Here is a 17,561-nt window from a genome sequence, read left to right on the forward strand (position 1 = left end):
TTTGTTATAAATAGCACAAAAACTTCAGTGTTAAACTGGTTAGATTGTCAAATTATAAAAGAATGAAGTCTGAAAGGTGTTTTATTTGAAAAAGTATGAAATAGAAAGAAAACCTTACCTAGTATTTCTAGTGTTAAATAAAGAAGAGAGCTCTGTGTGTTTTCGGCATAATTTTCCAGTTCCTGGATATTATGATATGCTTTGTCATCCAAATTTTTTTCCTACAGTCAAACAAAAGGCAAACAATTTGCTGAATTATCAAAATTTATATAGAAAGACACTTGTTTTGCTCAAAAAGACTGAGTAATAAATAATAAAGATATTAAGTATATATTTAGTACACGGTAAGATTAAAATAAAATTTAAATATTAAAGTTCTATACATTCATTCTTACAAATCACCCTCAAAAATAATACCTTAGGAATAATCTCAATACACAAATCACCATGAACATGGGTTGACCTAATTTTTAATTTCTTTAATAGCCCAAGGTATCATGAGAAACTGACTTCACTGAGCTCTCACTTTAGACATTATCTTCTTAATCTTAGCAACCCCTCCAAAAGTTAATAAATTAATATTTTTTCCATTTTGCAGATGAAGAACTGAGCCATGGACACATTCAGTAACATGCCCAAGGTCACACAGCTAATGAATGGTTGGGATAAGATTCAAACCCACACATTTTGACTATTAAGCCCATGTCCTTAAAAAGGAAAAGGTGCCTAGAAAAAGAAAGGCAATTTATACCCAGTTCCCCTGCCGCAAAAGAAACCATGCTCAATAAAGTAGCAGGATTGATGAACTGAACACACTCTATCCAAGAAACAGAAAAATATAAATCTTAGTAAAATCTAGTCACTTTTACAATAATACAAAGACTGTTGCCAAGGTAATATACCCCTTCCTCCTTTTTTTTTTTTGGTCAGGAGGAAATTGGCACCAGCAACGATCCCAGGAAAAAAATATGTCCAGATCTTTTACATTTAAGAAAAATTGACACATAATTCACATACTATAAAATTTTACCCTTTAAAATAAAGAGTTCAGTGGTTTTTAGTATATTCACAAAGTTGTGCAACTATCACCACTAATTCCAGAATGGTTTTATCACCTCAAAAAGAAATTCTATATCCATTAAGCAGTCACTTCCCATATCCCTTACTTCCATCTCCTGAAAAACCACTAATCTACTTTGTTTCCATGGATTTGTCTGTTTTAGACATTTTAAAAACATACAATGATACAATATGTGGCTTTTTGTATCTGGCTTCTTTCAATTAGCATGTTATCAAGGTTCATCCATGTTGGAGCATCTATCAGTACTTCACTCTTTCTAATTGAAGAAATAATAAATACTCTATTTTATGGATATATCATATCTTGTTTATTCATTCACTGACAGACTATACGTTGTTCTCACTTTTGGACTATTATAAGTAATGCTGCTATAAACATTTGTGTGGACATATGTTTTCATTACTCCTGGGTATAAACCTAGGAATGAAACTGCTGTGTCTATGGTAACTCTGTTTAACTTTTTAAAGAGTTGCCAAACTGTTTTCCAAAGCAGCTGTACAATTTTACATTCCCATCAGTAATGTATGAAATGTTCCAATTTCTCCATCTTCACAAACACTTGTTATCATTCATCTTTTCTATTATAGCTATTCTAAAGGATATGAAGTTACCAGTATCTCATTGTAGTTTTGATTTGCATTTCCCTAATGAAAAGATGTTGAACATCTTTTTAGGTGCTTACTGGTCATTTGTATATCTTCCTTGGAGAAATGTTTACTCAAATTCTTTGCCTATTTTTAAATTGGATTATCATTTTTTACTGCTGAGTTTGAAGAGTTCTGTACATATTCTAGATACCAGCCCTTTATCAAATATAACTGGCAAATACTTTCTCCCATTCTATGGATTGTCTTTTTACTTTCTTGAATTTTTAAATTTTGATGAAGTCAAATTATCTATTTTTCTCTTATTGCTTCTGCTTTTGGTATCATATCTAAGAAACCACTGCTCAACCTAAAGTTGCTAAGATTTACACCTATACTTTCTTCTCAGAGTTTTACAGTTTAACTCTTACAGTTAGATCTTGGATCCATTTTGAGTAAGTTTTTGTAAGTTGTGTGAGGTAGAAGTCCAAAGTCATTCTTTTGCATGTGGATATCTAGTTGTCCCAGCAACATTTGTTGAAAAGGTTATTCTTTCCCTCAATGAATTACCTTCACACCCTTTTGGACTCTCAATTCTATTCTATAGGTCTATATGTCTACGCTATGCCAACTCCACACAGTTTGATTTTTGTAACTTTGTAGTTAAGTTTCAAAATCGAAAAATATGAGTCCTCCAACTTTATTCTTGTTTTCAAGATTATCTTGGTGATTCTGTGTCCCATAGGAATTTTAGGATCAACTTGTCAATTTCTGCAAAAAAAGCAGCTGGAATTTTCACAGGGATTGCACTGAATCTATAGATCAATGAGGAGGCAATTGATCCCAGTCCATTATTTTTAAATATCCCTTCCGGCAAAGGCCAAATGTTATTTTCCATTAAACAGAAAAGTTATCTCTATCTTGAGTTCTCTAATTTTCTTTACACCATAAAAACAGAAGACATTTGAAAAAACAGATTTTTCTTAGTGCTGATTAACCCTATAGGCCAATGGAGCAATTTTTATTAATGCTGAAGTCATTATCTCATTTTGGCTTATATTAATACCACAGCTTACGGTTATTAGTAGATCATATCCAAACAGAGTAAGTTAACTTACATTTTCATGACAACAGCACATGATGAATATCAGGCCAGTAAGGACACTGAGACAACAATGTGTCAGAAAGATTATACAAGTCAGCTCAGGTCATCGAGCAATTTGTACACTTGATGCTTGCTGGAACTAGAACTCAGTTATAAGAATTTAGTATAGAATTCCACTCACTAGAACCCTCACACTTTCCTTATTCCTTTCACTATTTGGACATTGATCCAAATACTGGGTGTACATAAAGGAATGTGTATGACTACTCAAGATTTGATGATATTAAGGAACTACCCATAAATTTTTAAGATATGATCATTGTATTGTGGTTATGTTTTTTTAAGTTTTTATCTTTTCAAGACACATATATATTTGCAGATCAAATGCCTGGCGTTTACTTTAAAACAATCCAATGGCAGTTAGTGAGGGGAGTTGGTAGGATATAAATGAAACAAACTGGACATGTGTTTATAAACTATTAAAGCTGTGTGACAGATACATGAAAGTAAATTACACTATTCTCTCTACATCTGTATGTAGAATTGAAATGAAAATTTCCATTAAAAAAACCCCAAACAGTAGAGTGTGGATGTGTACACATATGCCTCCGCCTGGGTGCCCGTCTTTACTTGTCTGCCTCAAAGTGCAGGGGGAGAGGAGGGACTGAGGCAGGTAGCATACAGTGATAGAGAATGGATAAAATCACATAGTTCTCTAAATATCTCCACACATACACATACTAAAATATTTCCCCCCTGAAAAATTAGCTTAAGGATTAAAAAGGAAAAAAAAAGTTAAGAATTTAGCAATTTCAACTTACTCTTTCATCGATGATTTTCATAAGCCATCTTTTAGTCAGATTATGTCTTTTGACAGCCTAAAAACAAGAGTGTTGTAAGTAGAAAGTACGAAAAATTACTTCTGCAGACCTGAATGAAATAACAGCCAAATATAAAACTAAGTAAAGGAACATTTGTAATAATTCATCACCAGATAAACATCCGTGTTAAAGAAATACCAGGGGAAAAGAAAATGTCCCCAGAAAACATTTCAAAACATTTCCAAGTAAAGATAATATATCCAAAACTTTTCCACTAATCTGTCTTTTCTTCTTATACTATTAGTAATTTGACGATTCCACTTTCAAAACAAAAACAAGAATTCAATACTGAGCTTGTTATGTGATGCACCCTAACTTCTAAGCTTACTTATTACAAACTTTAATAAAATAGTATCTTTCATTAAAGATACTATTTAATGAAAATAACCACTTCTCCAAAAAGGAAAAGAGTAACTAAAACTCCAAAGATGATAATCTGCAGGAGACAGTGTTATTTTAGCAAATAAAGACACTCCAGTAGGAAAGAGCATACATGGTGCCCAGATCTTGGTCTATAATACCATTCCCCCCAAAAAAAATAGGGCTCTAGAGAAATGAGTGATTCCAGAGTTGGGGCAAGGGAGATTCAAGATGATCCCAGAATATTTTACTATGCCAGAAAATAGAAAGTGTTCAAAAAAATTGGAGGGGGGGGGCATGTCTTAAAGACACAGGAGCCAGTTTAAAGGGTCGCTATCCAAACCTGGGACTATTTGAACATCAAAATAATTAAGTTTAGTTATGAATTAGAAACTACTAGAAAAAAATAGGGATTCGTGAGTCCATAACAATAATTAATAAACAAATAAATATAGGAGAGTGAGAGTTCTTGCTTATAGTAGAGTGCCAACTGGTAAATGTGGACAGAGTATTAGAATTGGAAAATTATCATTCTGCAATCATAATAGTAAATACTAAATCAAATTAGAATCATCAATGAATGCTAAGTTTTAGGGGAAATTAATGAGGAGTAGAATATGCATTGTCTTAAAGTTGATTAGTTGCCAGGGGAATTATAATTGCACAATGAATTATACAATGGGAAAAAACAGGCAACATCTTGACTGGATGATGAAAATTAACAACTCCAATAAAGAATAGATGCACAAAATTTGCCTCCAGATGTGATACCTTGGAGGGGCTATACTCTTCAAAAATGTCAAGAAGATAGAGAAAAGCTGTGAAAATATTCCAAATTAAAGTAGGCTAAAGACACATGGCAAATAATACTTGACTCTAGACTGGATCCTATACAGGAGGGGAAAAATAACTTAGTGGCCATTATTGGGTCAACTGAAAAAACTGTATTATGAAAATTAGATAAGTGTTATATCAAAGATAAATTTACTAAAATCAGTAACTGTTTTGGTTATCTAAGAGAATGTCTTTAGTCTTAAGAAATAGTAAAGTATTCAGAAATAAAGGGCCATGATGTCTGTAACTTACACTCAAATGATTCAGGAAAAAAACTGAGTGTGAAAATACATATACAGAGACAGGAGAGAGAACTCAAGCATGCACACATACATACATTGAGTGAACATATACAAATGATTAACAAATGGATAAAATGTTAACAATAGGTAAGTCTGAGTAAAGGGTACAAAGATGTTCTTGCACTATTTTTAATTTTGAGAACTTTCTGAAAGTTTGAAATTATTTCCAAACAAGTTTTAAAAACATCGTTTTCTTGCCAAATTAACATTAAGTATGATATATTTTCACAACAGTAACAGTAGTGAAACATAAAGTCTTAGGAATATTCTATGCTTCAACTTAGACACTAAGATGTCACTGACATTAAAATATAAAGGCTAGCTAGCACGCACACCAATACACATTTATGTGACAAAGGGGCCCACTTTGCGTGGCAGCAACCTAACAGAAGCTAAAAGGACTGCATGGAGTTGGTTCCCAAGTGCTCTTCTGGGCACTACTATTATCACACAGCAGGACTCCCCACAGGCTTCTCTCCCCAACCCCAAGAATCAGCCTGGGATTCCTCACTCTTTACAGAGTACTGCTCTTATCTTATTTTGCACGTATCTGAGTGGGGCAGGGCATGTTTGAGCTTTGTAACCATGTTGTCAAACACCATTCCTGGCATATAAAGTACTCAATAAATATTTAACCAATGAAAAGTCAGAGTCTTCTTTACTCAAGGCTGAAAATATAACAGCTGCAGTTCCTTGATCACAAAATATAGTTCTTCTGTCTAATTCTGAAGGAAATCAGAGATCAATGTAAAAAATATTTATAAGCCAAAAACCACCTGAATAAAGTATCAAAACTGCAAAGAGAAGTCAAATAGAATAAAAACCGTGGCAATAAACATAAATTTAAACTGCAACTAAAATTAATAAACAGAGAAATGGAGAAGCCCATATGAAATGTACAAGAAATTATATATATTCAATTATTTGTACCCCAAAGGCACCAATGAAAGAAAGCAGCAAGAAAGTGCTCTCTGGACAACACCGTCACTGTTTCCCTATTTAATCTTCTAAAGAACCTGACACTATCAAAAACCAATGGAAAGTTTTATACTGGAGAGTGGTACAATATGTATATGTTCTCACAGAATGGGGAGGGATAGAGGACACACAGAGAGGGCAAATGCTCGAAACACTACCTGCTTCTTTTAAATATTCCTATTAGTTTTCAACACCAGTCATCTCAGAAAGCTGGCCAACATTAATCATCAAAATTTAAGCATTATAAAAATGGACAAACTGGCACACATGTAAACATTCTGTAATTCAGATGTCTTCTGGTTTTTCAAAGAGAAGCCAAGGCAATATAAATTTGTGTTAAAGGAATCTCCAATTGTCCATGATATTTCTGGACAAAGGCCAGAACCTTCAGTGCAAGTCTTAGCATAAACCTCTACTGAAGTCAGGTTTGTGTATAAAATAATAAAGTTTCTGGATTATAATTTTTCTCCATTCTGAGTCACCTAGGTTGAGGTTCTTGAAGGGATGAGTAGAGGTTAACAACTAATCTAATACTCACAGCTTCCCATCCACTTTTTCTTCTCAGTCCCCAGTGGGGAGGGGAGGGGCCTGGCTTTCCATCCTTACTGGGGCTCTGTGAAGTCAATCTGGGGCCCAGAAACGGGGTCTGCCTCTGCTGGTGCGCAGGCCTGAGAAGAGGTGTACCACTGTCAGGTCTGGCAGAGGCTCTTGTTACAGAAACTGTCTTTTGGCATTCATCATATTACAGTGGGGACACAGATCAATACTGAAAGGCACCTAATTTCCTTCTTCTGTTCACAGTTTAGCATATTTCTAAACTGCGCATGGCTGTTTATGAATGAGGGATCCATTTAGCTACTTAAATATAAAACTACATACATCTGTCTATACAAACAATATTCTAGCTCATTTTCTAATACCTAAAAGTCATCAACGAATAGATAATTATATCAAACTAGAACAGCATTTTTTGATTTGTGTCTGGACAATAGTGAAAGCATGTCTCCCTTCACAAAAGATCAACACGTTTCTCTATAGCCCAGAGTATGGATTAAAGCACTGGAATAAGGAGCTGCTGGGCAGTCAGAACAGAAAATTTACCAGCTATAGCTTTAAAATGTGTAGGGTTTAAATTCTGCAACCAAATATGTGAAAAAATAATTTATAACATAAAGAGATCAGATTCCTCTTTTTTCCTTTAAGAAACACACTAAAGATCTGTGCAAATTATTAGTGATTTTACATTCTTCTGTCCAAACTAACATATATCTGAACATTACACGAACCTACGAATATTTTCAAGATAGACTGCCCATCGCTATTATCCAAATCGTATGCATCAAAAAGTACTCTCAAATATGATTCTTACGAATTAAAAGTAGCCCTTTTTTCTTTTACCTTCCATAGTTCAATGGCCACAGGCTGATGTGGTGGATTGTCACTGTATATATCATCCACAGTTTTTTTCCAAAACTGCATTCGCATCAGTCCAATTGTTTTCTCAGAAACTGAGTCCTTAACCTATAAACCAGTGTTTAAAATGTTAATAAATGCACTATTTACAGTCTCAAAAAACAGAATTTCTGACTGCATAATCACATAAGTCAGTCAAAAACTAAGTTTAATTCTATACCTGTTTGTTTTAATTTTTCCTTTAAGTTAAATTGTTGCCATTAAGAGTTTTCTAAGTAAAAGCTGCAAATTATTTGGTGCTTATGCAAAAATAGTTTCAAGGTCTGCATTCAAAGATACAAGAGCCTTCCAGAAAATAATTGCAAGAAAAAAACAAAAAGGGAGGGGAAACATTTAGATGAAGAGATTTAAGAGCCAGATCTACTGGTCATAACATGTGGACCTTATTTGAATACTGATTTGAAGAGAGACACAAGGAAATCTGAACACTGGATGTTTAATGACATTAAGGAACTATTGTTAAATTTTCAATGTATGATAATGGCATTGTGGTTATTTTTAAGTAAATTATCTATTAGAGATGCATACTGAAACGTTTACAGATGGAAAAATTTACTTGAGACTTACTTCAAAAAACCTGAAACTAGGATATGCAAAAGATTATGGGTGAGGGGTGGGAGTAACTACAAAGGGGCACATGAGGGAATTTTTGGGGTTACTGGAATTGTTCTGTATCATGAATGTGGTGGTGAATACATGACACTATGCAATTTTCAAAACCTATAGAACTGTACACCACAAAAAGTGAATTTTACTGTATGTACATTTTAAATAAATGCATTCATTCACTAATTAATTTTTTAAAAGATTATTAGACAGTCTCTGTCACTCACTACTGATTAAAAATGACCGTGTTAGGTTCAAGCAGGAATCACCAGTGCATGCTAAATCTAAGGGTAAATTATTTTAAATTGAGATGTATTTGACATATAACAGTATCTTAGTTTCAGATGTATAACAATTTGATATATGCATATATTGCAAAATGATCACAGTAAGTCTAGTTAATATCCACAACCACAGTTTATTCTTGTGAATAGAATTTTTAAGATCTACTCTGTCAGCCACTGTCAAATATACAAAACAGTATTATTAACTATATTCATCATACTGTGAATTACATCCCCAGGACATATTTATAACTGAAAGTTTGTACCGTTGACCACCTTTATCTATTTCACCCACCTCCCCACCCCCACCTCTGGCAACCACCAATCTGGTCTCTGTATCTATGAGTTTGGGGGGGGTTGTTTTTTAAATTTCATTTATTAATGAAATCGTATGTATTAGTTTTTGTCTCTTATTTTACTTAGTATAATGTCCACAAGGTCATCCATGTTGTTGTAAATGGTAAGATGTCCTTTTTTATGGTTGAATCATATTCCTCTGTGTGTGTGTGTGTGTGTGTGTGTGTGTGTGTGTATTACATTTTCTTTATCCATTCATCCAACAATGGATACAGATTGTTTCCATGTCTTGGCTATGGAATAAATAGCCAAGGTATTTATTATAAATAATGCTGCAATGAACAGGGTGTTCATATACATTTTCAAGTTACTGTTTTCATTTCCTTTGGATAAATACCCAAAAGTGAAATTGATGGATCACATGGTATTTCTATTTTTAATTTTTTGAGGAAAGTTTTCCATACTGTTTTCCAGTGACTACACCAATTTACATCTCCAACAGTGCACAAGGGTTTCCTTTTCTCTACTTCCTCGCCAACACTTGTTATATCATGTCTTTTTGATAACAGCCATTCTAACAGAAGTGAGGTGATATATCATTGTGGTTTGCATTTCCCTGATGTTAGTGAAGTTGAGCACCTTTTCATGCAACTGTTTGCCATTTAGGAGGTAAATTTTGATGAGGACTATGGTCTTAAAATGTCTCCTCATATTTACCAAGGGAAAAAATATTAAAAACTTGACTGGTGACCAAAATTAGTATCACCAATAAAAGACAGATGGACATTTCCTGCCTCCTGTGATTCCCTGAAAAGGGCACACACCACTTAGGTTGTAAGTATTAGGTTAGGAATGCACAACATAATCATAACAAAAAATAAAACAAACTCCAAATGAGAAACATTCTATTTTTTAAAAGGAACAGTATTGTTTTTCAAATTTCAATATCATAAAAGACAAATGCTATGGAAATGTTCCAGACTAAAAGAGGCTAAAGAGACATGAAAACTAAATGCAATACCTGATCCCAGATTGGATACTGTACCAGAAGGGACCAAATGCCATAAAAGACATTATTATGTGATTTAACAAAACCGGAAACCAGATGGCAGTCTAAATAAAAGTATTATATCAATATCAAATATACTCAAATTGATAACTGTACTGTGGTTATGTAATAGAATATTATTCTTATAAAATACGCACTCAAGTTTACAGGGGCAAAATGGGGCAAAATGTTAACGAAAGTGTATATGAGTATTTTTTATACTATTATCACTTTTTTGTGTGTGAAATTATTTCCAAACAAAAGTTTGTTTTTAATGGTCTTAGTGCTGAGTGGGTGTTTTAGCAATGTTTAGTGTTCAGATTCCAGTGGCTTTTGTCTATTCTCCACATAGAATCAAGAGTAATCCTTTTAAAATACGACCAAAATATGATGTCCTTCTCTGCTCAAAGTAAAAGTTGAAGTGACTGTACTGGTCTCCAAGACCTCACCTTTCTGGTCCAGGTACCTCTAACTCAATCTCCTTCAATGCTCCCTGTCCTTCTGCTATAACGCACTGGCCTTCTTTTTCTTCTAGGTATCGGGTACCTCAGAGCCTTTGTTCTTCCTGTTCCTCCTGCCTAGAATACTCTTTGCCCACATATCTCATTCTTGCCTCCTTCGAACCTTTGCTCGAATGTTACCTTCTTAGTGAGGTTTTTCCTGACCCCCCTACACAAAATAGGAACCCCTGCTATATATATACCCGGCCTTTCCTATTCCCTTAATTTTTCTTCACAGTGCTTATTTCCATCCAACATATTACACAGTACTTGTTGGTTACACGAATGAAGGAACTTTGTGTGTTTTATTCAGTGCTATAATCCAGGACCTAAAACACTGTCTAGCATATTTTGGACAACACTTGTTGAATGAATGAACAAACAAGACAGTGCATGCAAAAAAGCAGCAAGACACTCCTACAAAATGAGAGAAATTTCAGGGGAACTCTAAGGGTTTATTTATTAAAAATGGAATTTTAATCATTTTAAAGTTATAATGAAAGGTAATTAATGTGGATTCTTTACTGCTAAATTGTGACTAGCTTAAGATGCTGATGTATACTTTATACCTGAAAAAAGATAAGGTGAAAAATATGGACCCATGATTTCTAGAAATACATTAAGGAAAAATAGCCAGAGTCTATTAGCCTCTGCAGATTCAGTGTCTTACTGCAATCACAGCTCAGTGCTATCGTTGCATCCTTTTATTTGTTCCTTGTTCACTTCCTATCACATTCATGCCAAAACGCCACCCTCTTTAAGACTCTAAACACTCCCCTGCTCCCTTACTCTCCATGACTGATCTCTCCATTTAAGAAAGTGAGAAGATAAAGGACATTCTGTTTCAAATCCCTAATTTCCATCCTCCATTTCCATTTCCATTGTACCAATACACGTGGAAGAAAAAGACAGGTCCCTCCTCCCTTTTTAATTCTTCAGACAAAAGTGAGTTAGTATGATCTAAGGTCTGGGTTTGCTGTAATTGCTTCCATTTCCCTTGTCACATTAAAGCTAAAAACTCAATTTAAAAAGTGTTTGAAAACTGCTATATACATGTAAATTATGCAAATGTTGGAGGATAAACAGTAATATTGATTAACCTATTCAATTAACAGACACATGTGCAATGTTAACTGCGTAGTTTTATCATATCCTCAAAAAAAGAAAACAAATCCAGAATGGTATTTCCAGAAACAGTAAGTTCATTAGCTAGTTTTATTTTTGGAATCGAATTAAGCCTAAACAAAAGGGAAAAAAAATCACCAGCGGAGACCTTATACACATCTAACATATAAATTACAACTATGTTTCTTTATTGTTCAGCATTAAACACAATATATCACCATTTTTCCAAATAATTTTTTAAAGTATTTTAATACCAGCCTGAGCCAGTTCCACATTGAAGGCTCTCAATGCAAAAGCAGAGCTTCTGGATTGTGCAGGAAGCAGCAGGGAGCATAAATAGCTTTCATAATCTCGTTTCCTATAATAAATATGCAAAAAAAAAAAAAAAAAAAGACAGTTACTCTTCACTTTCCAAACTGCACAAAAAAATATGCCGAATAGGATTAACCGAAAACAGAGAGGCCTCAATTCAAAACAGGCCTGAAATTTCTTATATTCTATGGCTGTTTCTCTGCAATTACAAAAAAATGTATCTGCCTACAATCCAACCAGTTAAAAAGAATGATCAATCTCTATTACTTCATTTTGACTTACATAATACTTATAATTTTAATTGTTTCAGAATCACTTTGTAAGAATCCAAATGAGCTACAGAAGTAAAAATCAAGAAAATAGTTCCAGCAAGTACTGGTATGAACTCATGGTTTTAAATACATAAATACACAGATAAGACATAAAGACAGGAAACAATATAGGGATGTGGAGGGGTGTGCTCATGTGTATGCGCATGCACTCACCCATATTATAGTTATGTGTCCTAGCAGCATCTGCTGAGAGAGCCTAGAAGCAATGATACCCACCTCCAGGTCCCCACTGTCAGCGGATACAACTGATACCTAGATATTGGTTTCTAAATACGATTCTCCATTGAAATAAATTAGGGATCTTTGAAGGAATGACTGACTCTGGGGCTAGGGAGGGAAAAATATAAGAGAAGCCTGAAACATCTTCTTGAACAGAGAGAAAAGAAATGTTCGAAGAATGGAGGGACTTGTCAAAAGGACAAAGGAATTGACTTGACAAAGTTCTCTTTGGCCAAGTCTAGGACAATTTGAGCATCAAAAAGTAATGATAATAACAGACTGATGAGTCTGTATAAATATAAATTAATGAATAAATAAATAAGAAGAGGAGGAAAAACTTGACAAACAGTATAATGCCGACTGATAAATCCGGAAGACATTTTTTGAAGACACATGTCCAAAACAACCCACAAAAATAATTTCAGAGGCCAACTCTTGCAAAGATTAATAGACAATATAAGCTAGACAATCTTTCTTTCAAGTTTCATTGTTTTTATTTAAAAAATATTTTTGAGAATTTGTAACATGCCAGCACTTTTATAGACATCATCACAATAAATCCTTACAAACAAGCGAAAAGGCAGTTATCCTCATTTGATAACTATCAAAATAATAACTGATTCAAACAAAAATCAATAAATGTCTAAAAATGTTAAACAGGTAAAAGTTTGAGAGAAACGGGATATTTACACAGTATTGATGTATCTCCTCAGAAAATATGTATTACCTACGAATTAACATTCTTATTAATTAAATTTACAGGGAAGAAACCTGAAATACACATTCTCGACCAAGTAATAAAAATTTCATACCATAGTAATAGGATAAATTAATGTCTTGTGCTTCCTGATAGGATACTGAGAAAAGCACAGCATCACTTCTGTAATATACCTGCCAAAAATATGTAAATCATGAGGAAACACTAAATAAACCCAAATTGTGAGATTCTACGAAGTAACTGGCCAGTTTCTTCAAAAAATGTCAAGTTCATGAAAGACTGAGAAACTGTTCCAGACTGGAGAAGATTAAAAAAATACGACTACTAAGTGTAGAATATGATCCTAGGTATATGAAATACAGAATAATTAGCAAAATTCAAAAGGGGTCTGTAGATTAGATGGTAATGTTGGAACAATTTTAACATCCTGATTTTGATGGCTCTACTATAGCTGTATAGGAGAGAATCCTTGTGTACTAAATACACAGTAAAACATAAAGGGGGTAATGGGCATCATGTCTACATCTTATTCTCAAATGGTTCAGAATGTTAACATTAAGGGAATTTGAGTGAAGAGTATATTGAAGCTCTATGTACTATTTCTGTAATATTTATGTAAATTTGAAATTACTTCAAAATAAAAAGTTTTAAAAATATACTCCATACTGTATTCATTCTAGGAATATTAAGTATAAAGTATTTACCAGACTACCTATCAACAAGGTTACTTTCATTGTAACATACTGGAACTTTATTATAACATTATTTCCTATAAAACAGTATTCAGTATAAAATGGATTCAGCCTCATTCCATGGACTTCAGCCACTGAAATTCAGACTACTCTCACTTTTCAATTAATTCAAATTTTGTCACGTGCCTAACAGAGAACTTAGATGTCTTCTAGCCACCTCCTTTACGATTTTCCTTAACTTCCACATAAAAGTAAGAGATGATGGATAGTAATTCCGCTATCACAAGACAGCTCTACTAAAAAAAAAAAAAAATCTCACCATAAGTGGTTTCAGCTACAAAATGAACAGTGGAGGTAAAACAGCTCTATAACTTATATTTTTAAATATATATAAATATAAGCATTTTAAGTTTACTATAAAGTCTCTGAACTTCAAAAGTGTTTAAAACACTCGGAAGTTAATATGAAACAGTGGGAAAACACTTAATTTCCATCATTCATCTAGTTCTGACAGAAATGATACCAGCCATGTCTATTTCCTAATTTACAAATGAGGCATGATAACCTACCTGTTTCATATCTTCTAAAAATAACCAATATGTAAAGTATTTCAAGTTTCTTACAGGGAAATGAAAAACGAAATTAAGATGTAATAGAACTATTAACGACCTTTTGGAAATAAAATATGCTATACAGCTAGATAAGGGTTTGCCCTCTTAACAATTATTTAAATTTTTGGTTGGAAATTTTTCTAAACAATATTACCCATTTCCTTACATTAAAAATAGGATGTACTAATTATTTAACCACTTCATCACTCAGGATCATTGTTATAAATATTGATTATTGGTACACGAGGATATCCTAAGTGGCAAACTAAGGTCTAAGTTACCTAAGAACTGTTCCATATAGTGAAAATGCCGTACTATGATGGCTTTGTACAGCAAACAAGGCCAGTAACCTTTCATTCATTTCTTCATTCTAACATTTATTCAATGCCTACTAAGTGCTAGGCAGTGTGCTAGACACTGAAGATAGGTAAAGACTTCAGTCTAGTAGGGAGAAACAAACAAGCATATCTGGTAATAGGACTGCTGTGCTAATTCCATGAACCTGTGCCATGGAAGCACAAAGGAAGGAAGAACTGGCTCTCCAGTGAGGCTGTAGAATGGAGAACAAGTATACTTCCAGACACCATCGCTAGCACCTTCTCTTTATAGTTCTAATCTCAAAGCCTGAGAAAGCAGTTCAAATGAGCTACCGAACCCCAAGAAGCCTATGTAAACTAGATTTGAGATTTTCCTAGAAATCTAGATTCCTAAGAGAGCCCCATTGGCTAACCTGAAGTTATGGCCTGGTATCTTTTCTGATATTTGGAGGCTTTGCATAAGACACATGTCCAAAACAACCTGCACAAATAATTTAAGAGGCCAAATCTTGCAAAGACTAATGGACCATATAAACTAGAAGTTCTAATCTTACTTTCAAGTTTCATTTTGTTTTTATTTAAAAACTATTTATTGAGAATTTGTTACATGCCAGCACTTTTATAGACATCACATTTAATCCTTATGATTAAGGAAGGAGTAGAAATATACAAAAGAGGAAAAAGATGAATCTTAAAAGTAAGTAACTTTGTCAAGCAACAGAGCTAGGATCAATAAATTCAGATCAGGTCTGCCTGCAAAATCCCAGCTTTTTAATAAATCACTAGAGTCAACAGCCTCCATTCCACTCAAATACAACCATGAACAGATAAGTATCTGGCCATTTGTAAATATATATTTGAGAAAAGCTGTCATGTGATATCCATCAACTATTACTGAAAGAATACATAAGAAATGAGTAAGAGTGATTGATCACTCTTACTCATGGGGCTCTCTTAGGAATCTAATTTATCACCTCTGGATAAATTAGGACCCTACCGTATTAAAGAAAAATTTCACTGGACAAGTGGATATGAGTGGTATACATTGTGGTAACAAATTTATCAAAACAAAATGACACCTTCAAAATATATAAAAATCTTTTTACAGTTTTGGCTTTTAAAATTCTTAATACACTGATTTCCACTACTGCTATCTTGTTTCCCCTATAAGTAATCTACAAATAAGGTGAGGGAGAAACACTATTGCAAAAAAGTGATTAAAAACAAAACATGTGGGAATTTTGTTGTTATGCTACATTCTGCTAAAAGGAATTTTTAAAAATCAGATTTACTAGTCCAATCAAACCCAAGGTAGTTTAATTATTCTAACACCTCAAGAGTCCCTGAGACCAGGTACTTTGAGCATTTTTATCAATGTTCTGAATCAAGTACAGCAAAAGGGCAGTGGTAGGCTAAGCCACTGGTCTCTACAGTCATGCCTGGATTCCAAGACAGGCCCCCGCCTAGATGTGTCAGGGGCCCTGAGTCAACCAACTCCACTCCACGAATGATTAACTGTAATTCCCATGTGCCAGGATTTCTAATGTTACCACGGTGAACAAAACTGTCCTCAGACCCCTGACTTTACAATGCTATACTGATGAACCTCAGGTAAAGTCCCTAATTTTTCTAAACCAGCGGTCCCAACGTTTTTGGCACTGGGAACCAGTGCTCCTATGAGAATCTAATGCTGGATGATCTGAAGTGGTGCTGAAGCAGTGATGCTAATGCTGGGGTGCAAATACGGATGAAGCTTCTCGCTTGCCTGCTGCTCACCTCCTTCTATGTGGCCCAGTCCCTAACAGGCCACTCGCTTGGGGTCCTGAGCTCTAAACCTTCGTAACCCAGTCCATTAAATTAGATAATAGTGACTTACACTAACTGTGCCCTTGCTTTGTGCCAGGCATCGTTCTAAACGCTTTAATAATCATAGCCTTAAGCAGTATGTCTACATTTGTCTGCCACAATTTGTAATAAAGCAAATTACAGCTGACCCTTCAACTGCAAGAGTTTGAACTGTGTGGGTCCACTTACATGCGGACTTTTTTCAATATACTGTGTTTTTTCCTCTTCCTTATCATTTTCTTTTTCTTATGATTTTCTTAACATTCTTTTCTCTGGTTTACTTTTGAGTAAGAATATACTACCTAACATAAAACATACAAAATGTTAATTGTTTATGTTATCAGTAAAGCTTCCCGTCAACAGTAGGCTATTAGTAAAGTTTTAGGGGAGTCAAAAGTTATACTGGAATTTTTGAAGGGGGTTGTTCAAGGGTCAATGGGACTTGTAAGCTACTTTGCACAGTGTCTGATACACAGGAAGAACTGTTAGATACTGTTGTGATTAAAATTAATTACTAGTCGTCTTTCCAACTTAAAAAGTTCTGCAACATGTTCAAACAGGTAAAAATTAAGGTTTAGGCAAGGTGATAGACGAAAGCATTTTGCCACAATTTTGTCACCCGTGTGAAGGTCGCCTTAGTCCCCACACTTTCACCTACAGCCAACCCGAGCGCACACGGTAAGGGCTACGAGAAAGGAGCCAGTCCGCTCGCCTCGGAGGCTCCGAATCCCGCAGCGTACACCCGGGCCCCTTCCGGCTGCTCCTCGATCTTTCGCGGAGGCAGGCCGGGCTCGCTCACCGCAGCAATTCCATGCAGTACTGGTCAGTGCCCGAGGCGCCTGGTCCGCTGGCTGCAGCCACGCTCCGCCCGGACCCCGCGGGCCCCTGGAACCCCGGGAGCCGCCGCACGCGCGCCCATAGGCCTCGGGGCGGTCGGCGACAGCACAGGCTGGGTACGCCAAGCCGTAGAGGGCCCCACGCCGAGCCCAGCGTGGAGGCAGCCATTACACAGACGTCGCGTGCCCTTCGACCCTGCGCCGTAGGCGCGCGGCCACGC

At 35.1% G+C, this 17,561-nt stretch overlaps 1 protein-coding gene across 10 annotated transcripts in view; it reads right to left on the minus strand.

The window, feature by feature from the left end:
- Positions 1-17,549, minus strand: part of NDUFAF6 (NADH:ubiquinone oxidoreductase complex assembly factor 6) — a 26,277-nt gene extending 8,728 nt beyond the window's left edge. For 2 of the 10 annotated variants that reach the window (XM_015593044.2, XM_025050110.1), the window contains exons 1-5: positions 17,304-17,548; positions 11,717-11,816; positions 7,524-7,646; positions 3,592-3,648; positions 119-221 (exon numbers count right to left, since the gene is read on the minus strand). In XM_015593044.2, the coding sequence (XP_015448530.1) occupies positions 119-221; positions 3,592-3,648; positions 7,524-7,646; positions 11,717-11,816; positions 17,304-17,509 (589 nt within the window). In that variant the 5' untranslated portion in view covers positions 17,510-17,548. Of the gene's footprint in view, positions 1-118; positions 222-3,591; positions 3,649-6,663; positions 6,794-7,523; positions 7,647-11,712; positions 11,817-13,133; positions 13,213-17,303 lie in introns of those variants that run through there. The other 8 variants (XM_025050113.1, XM_025050114.1, XM_025050115.1 and 5 more) reach the window with 8 other exon arrangements.
- Between the last annotated feature and the right edge of the window lie 12 nt (positions 17,550-17,561).

Source organism: Pteropus alecto, unplaced genomic scaffold (genome assembly GCF_000325575.1).
Source record: "Pteropus alecto unplaced genomic scaffold, ASM32557v1 scaffold164, whole genome shotgun sequence".
Classification (NCBI taxonomy): Eukaryota; Metazoa; Chordata; class Mammalia; order Chiroptera; family Pteropodidae; genus Pteropus; species Pteropus alecto.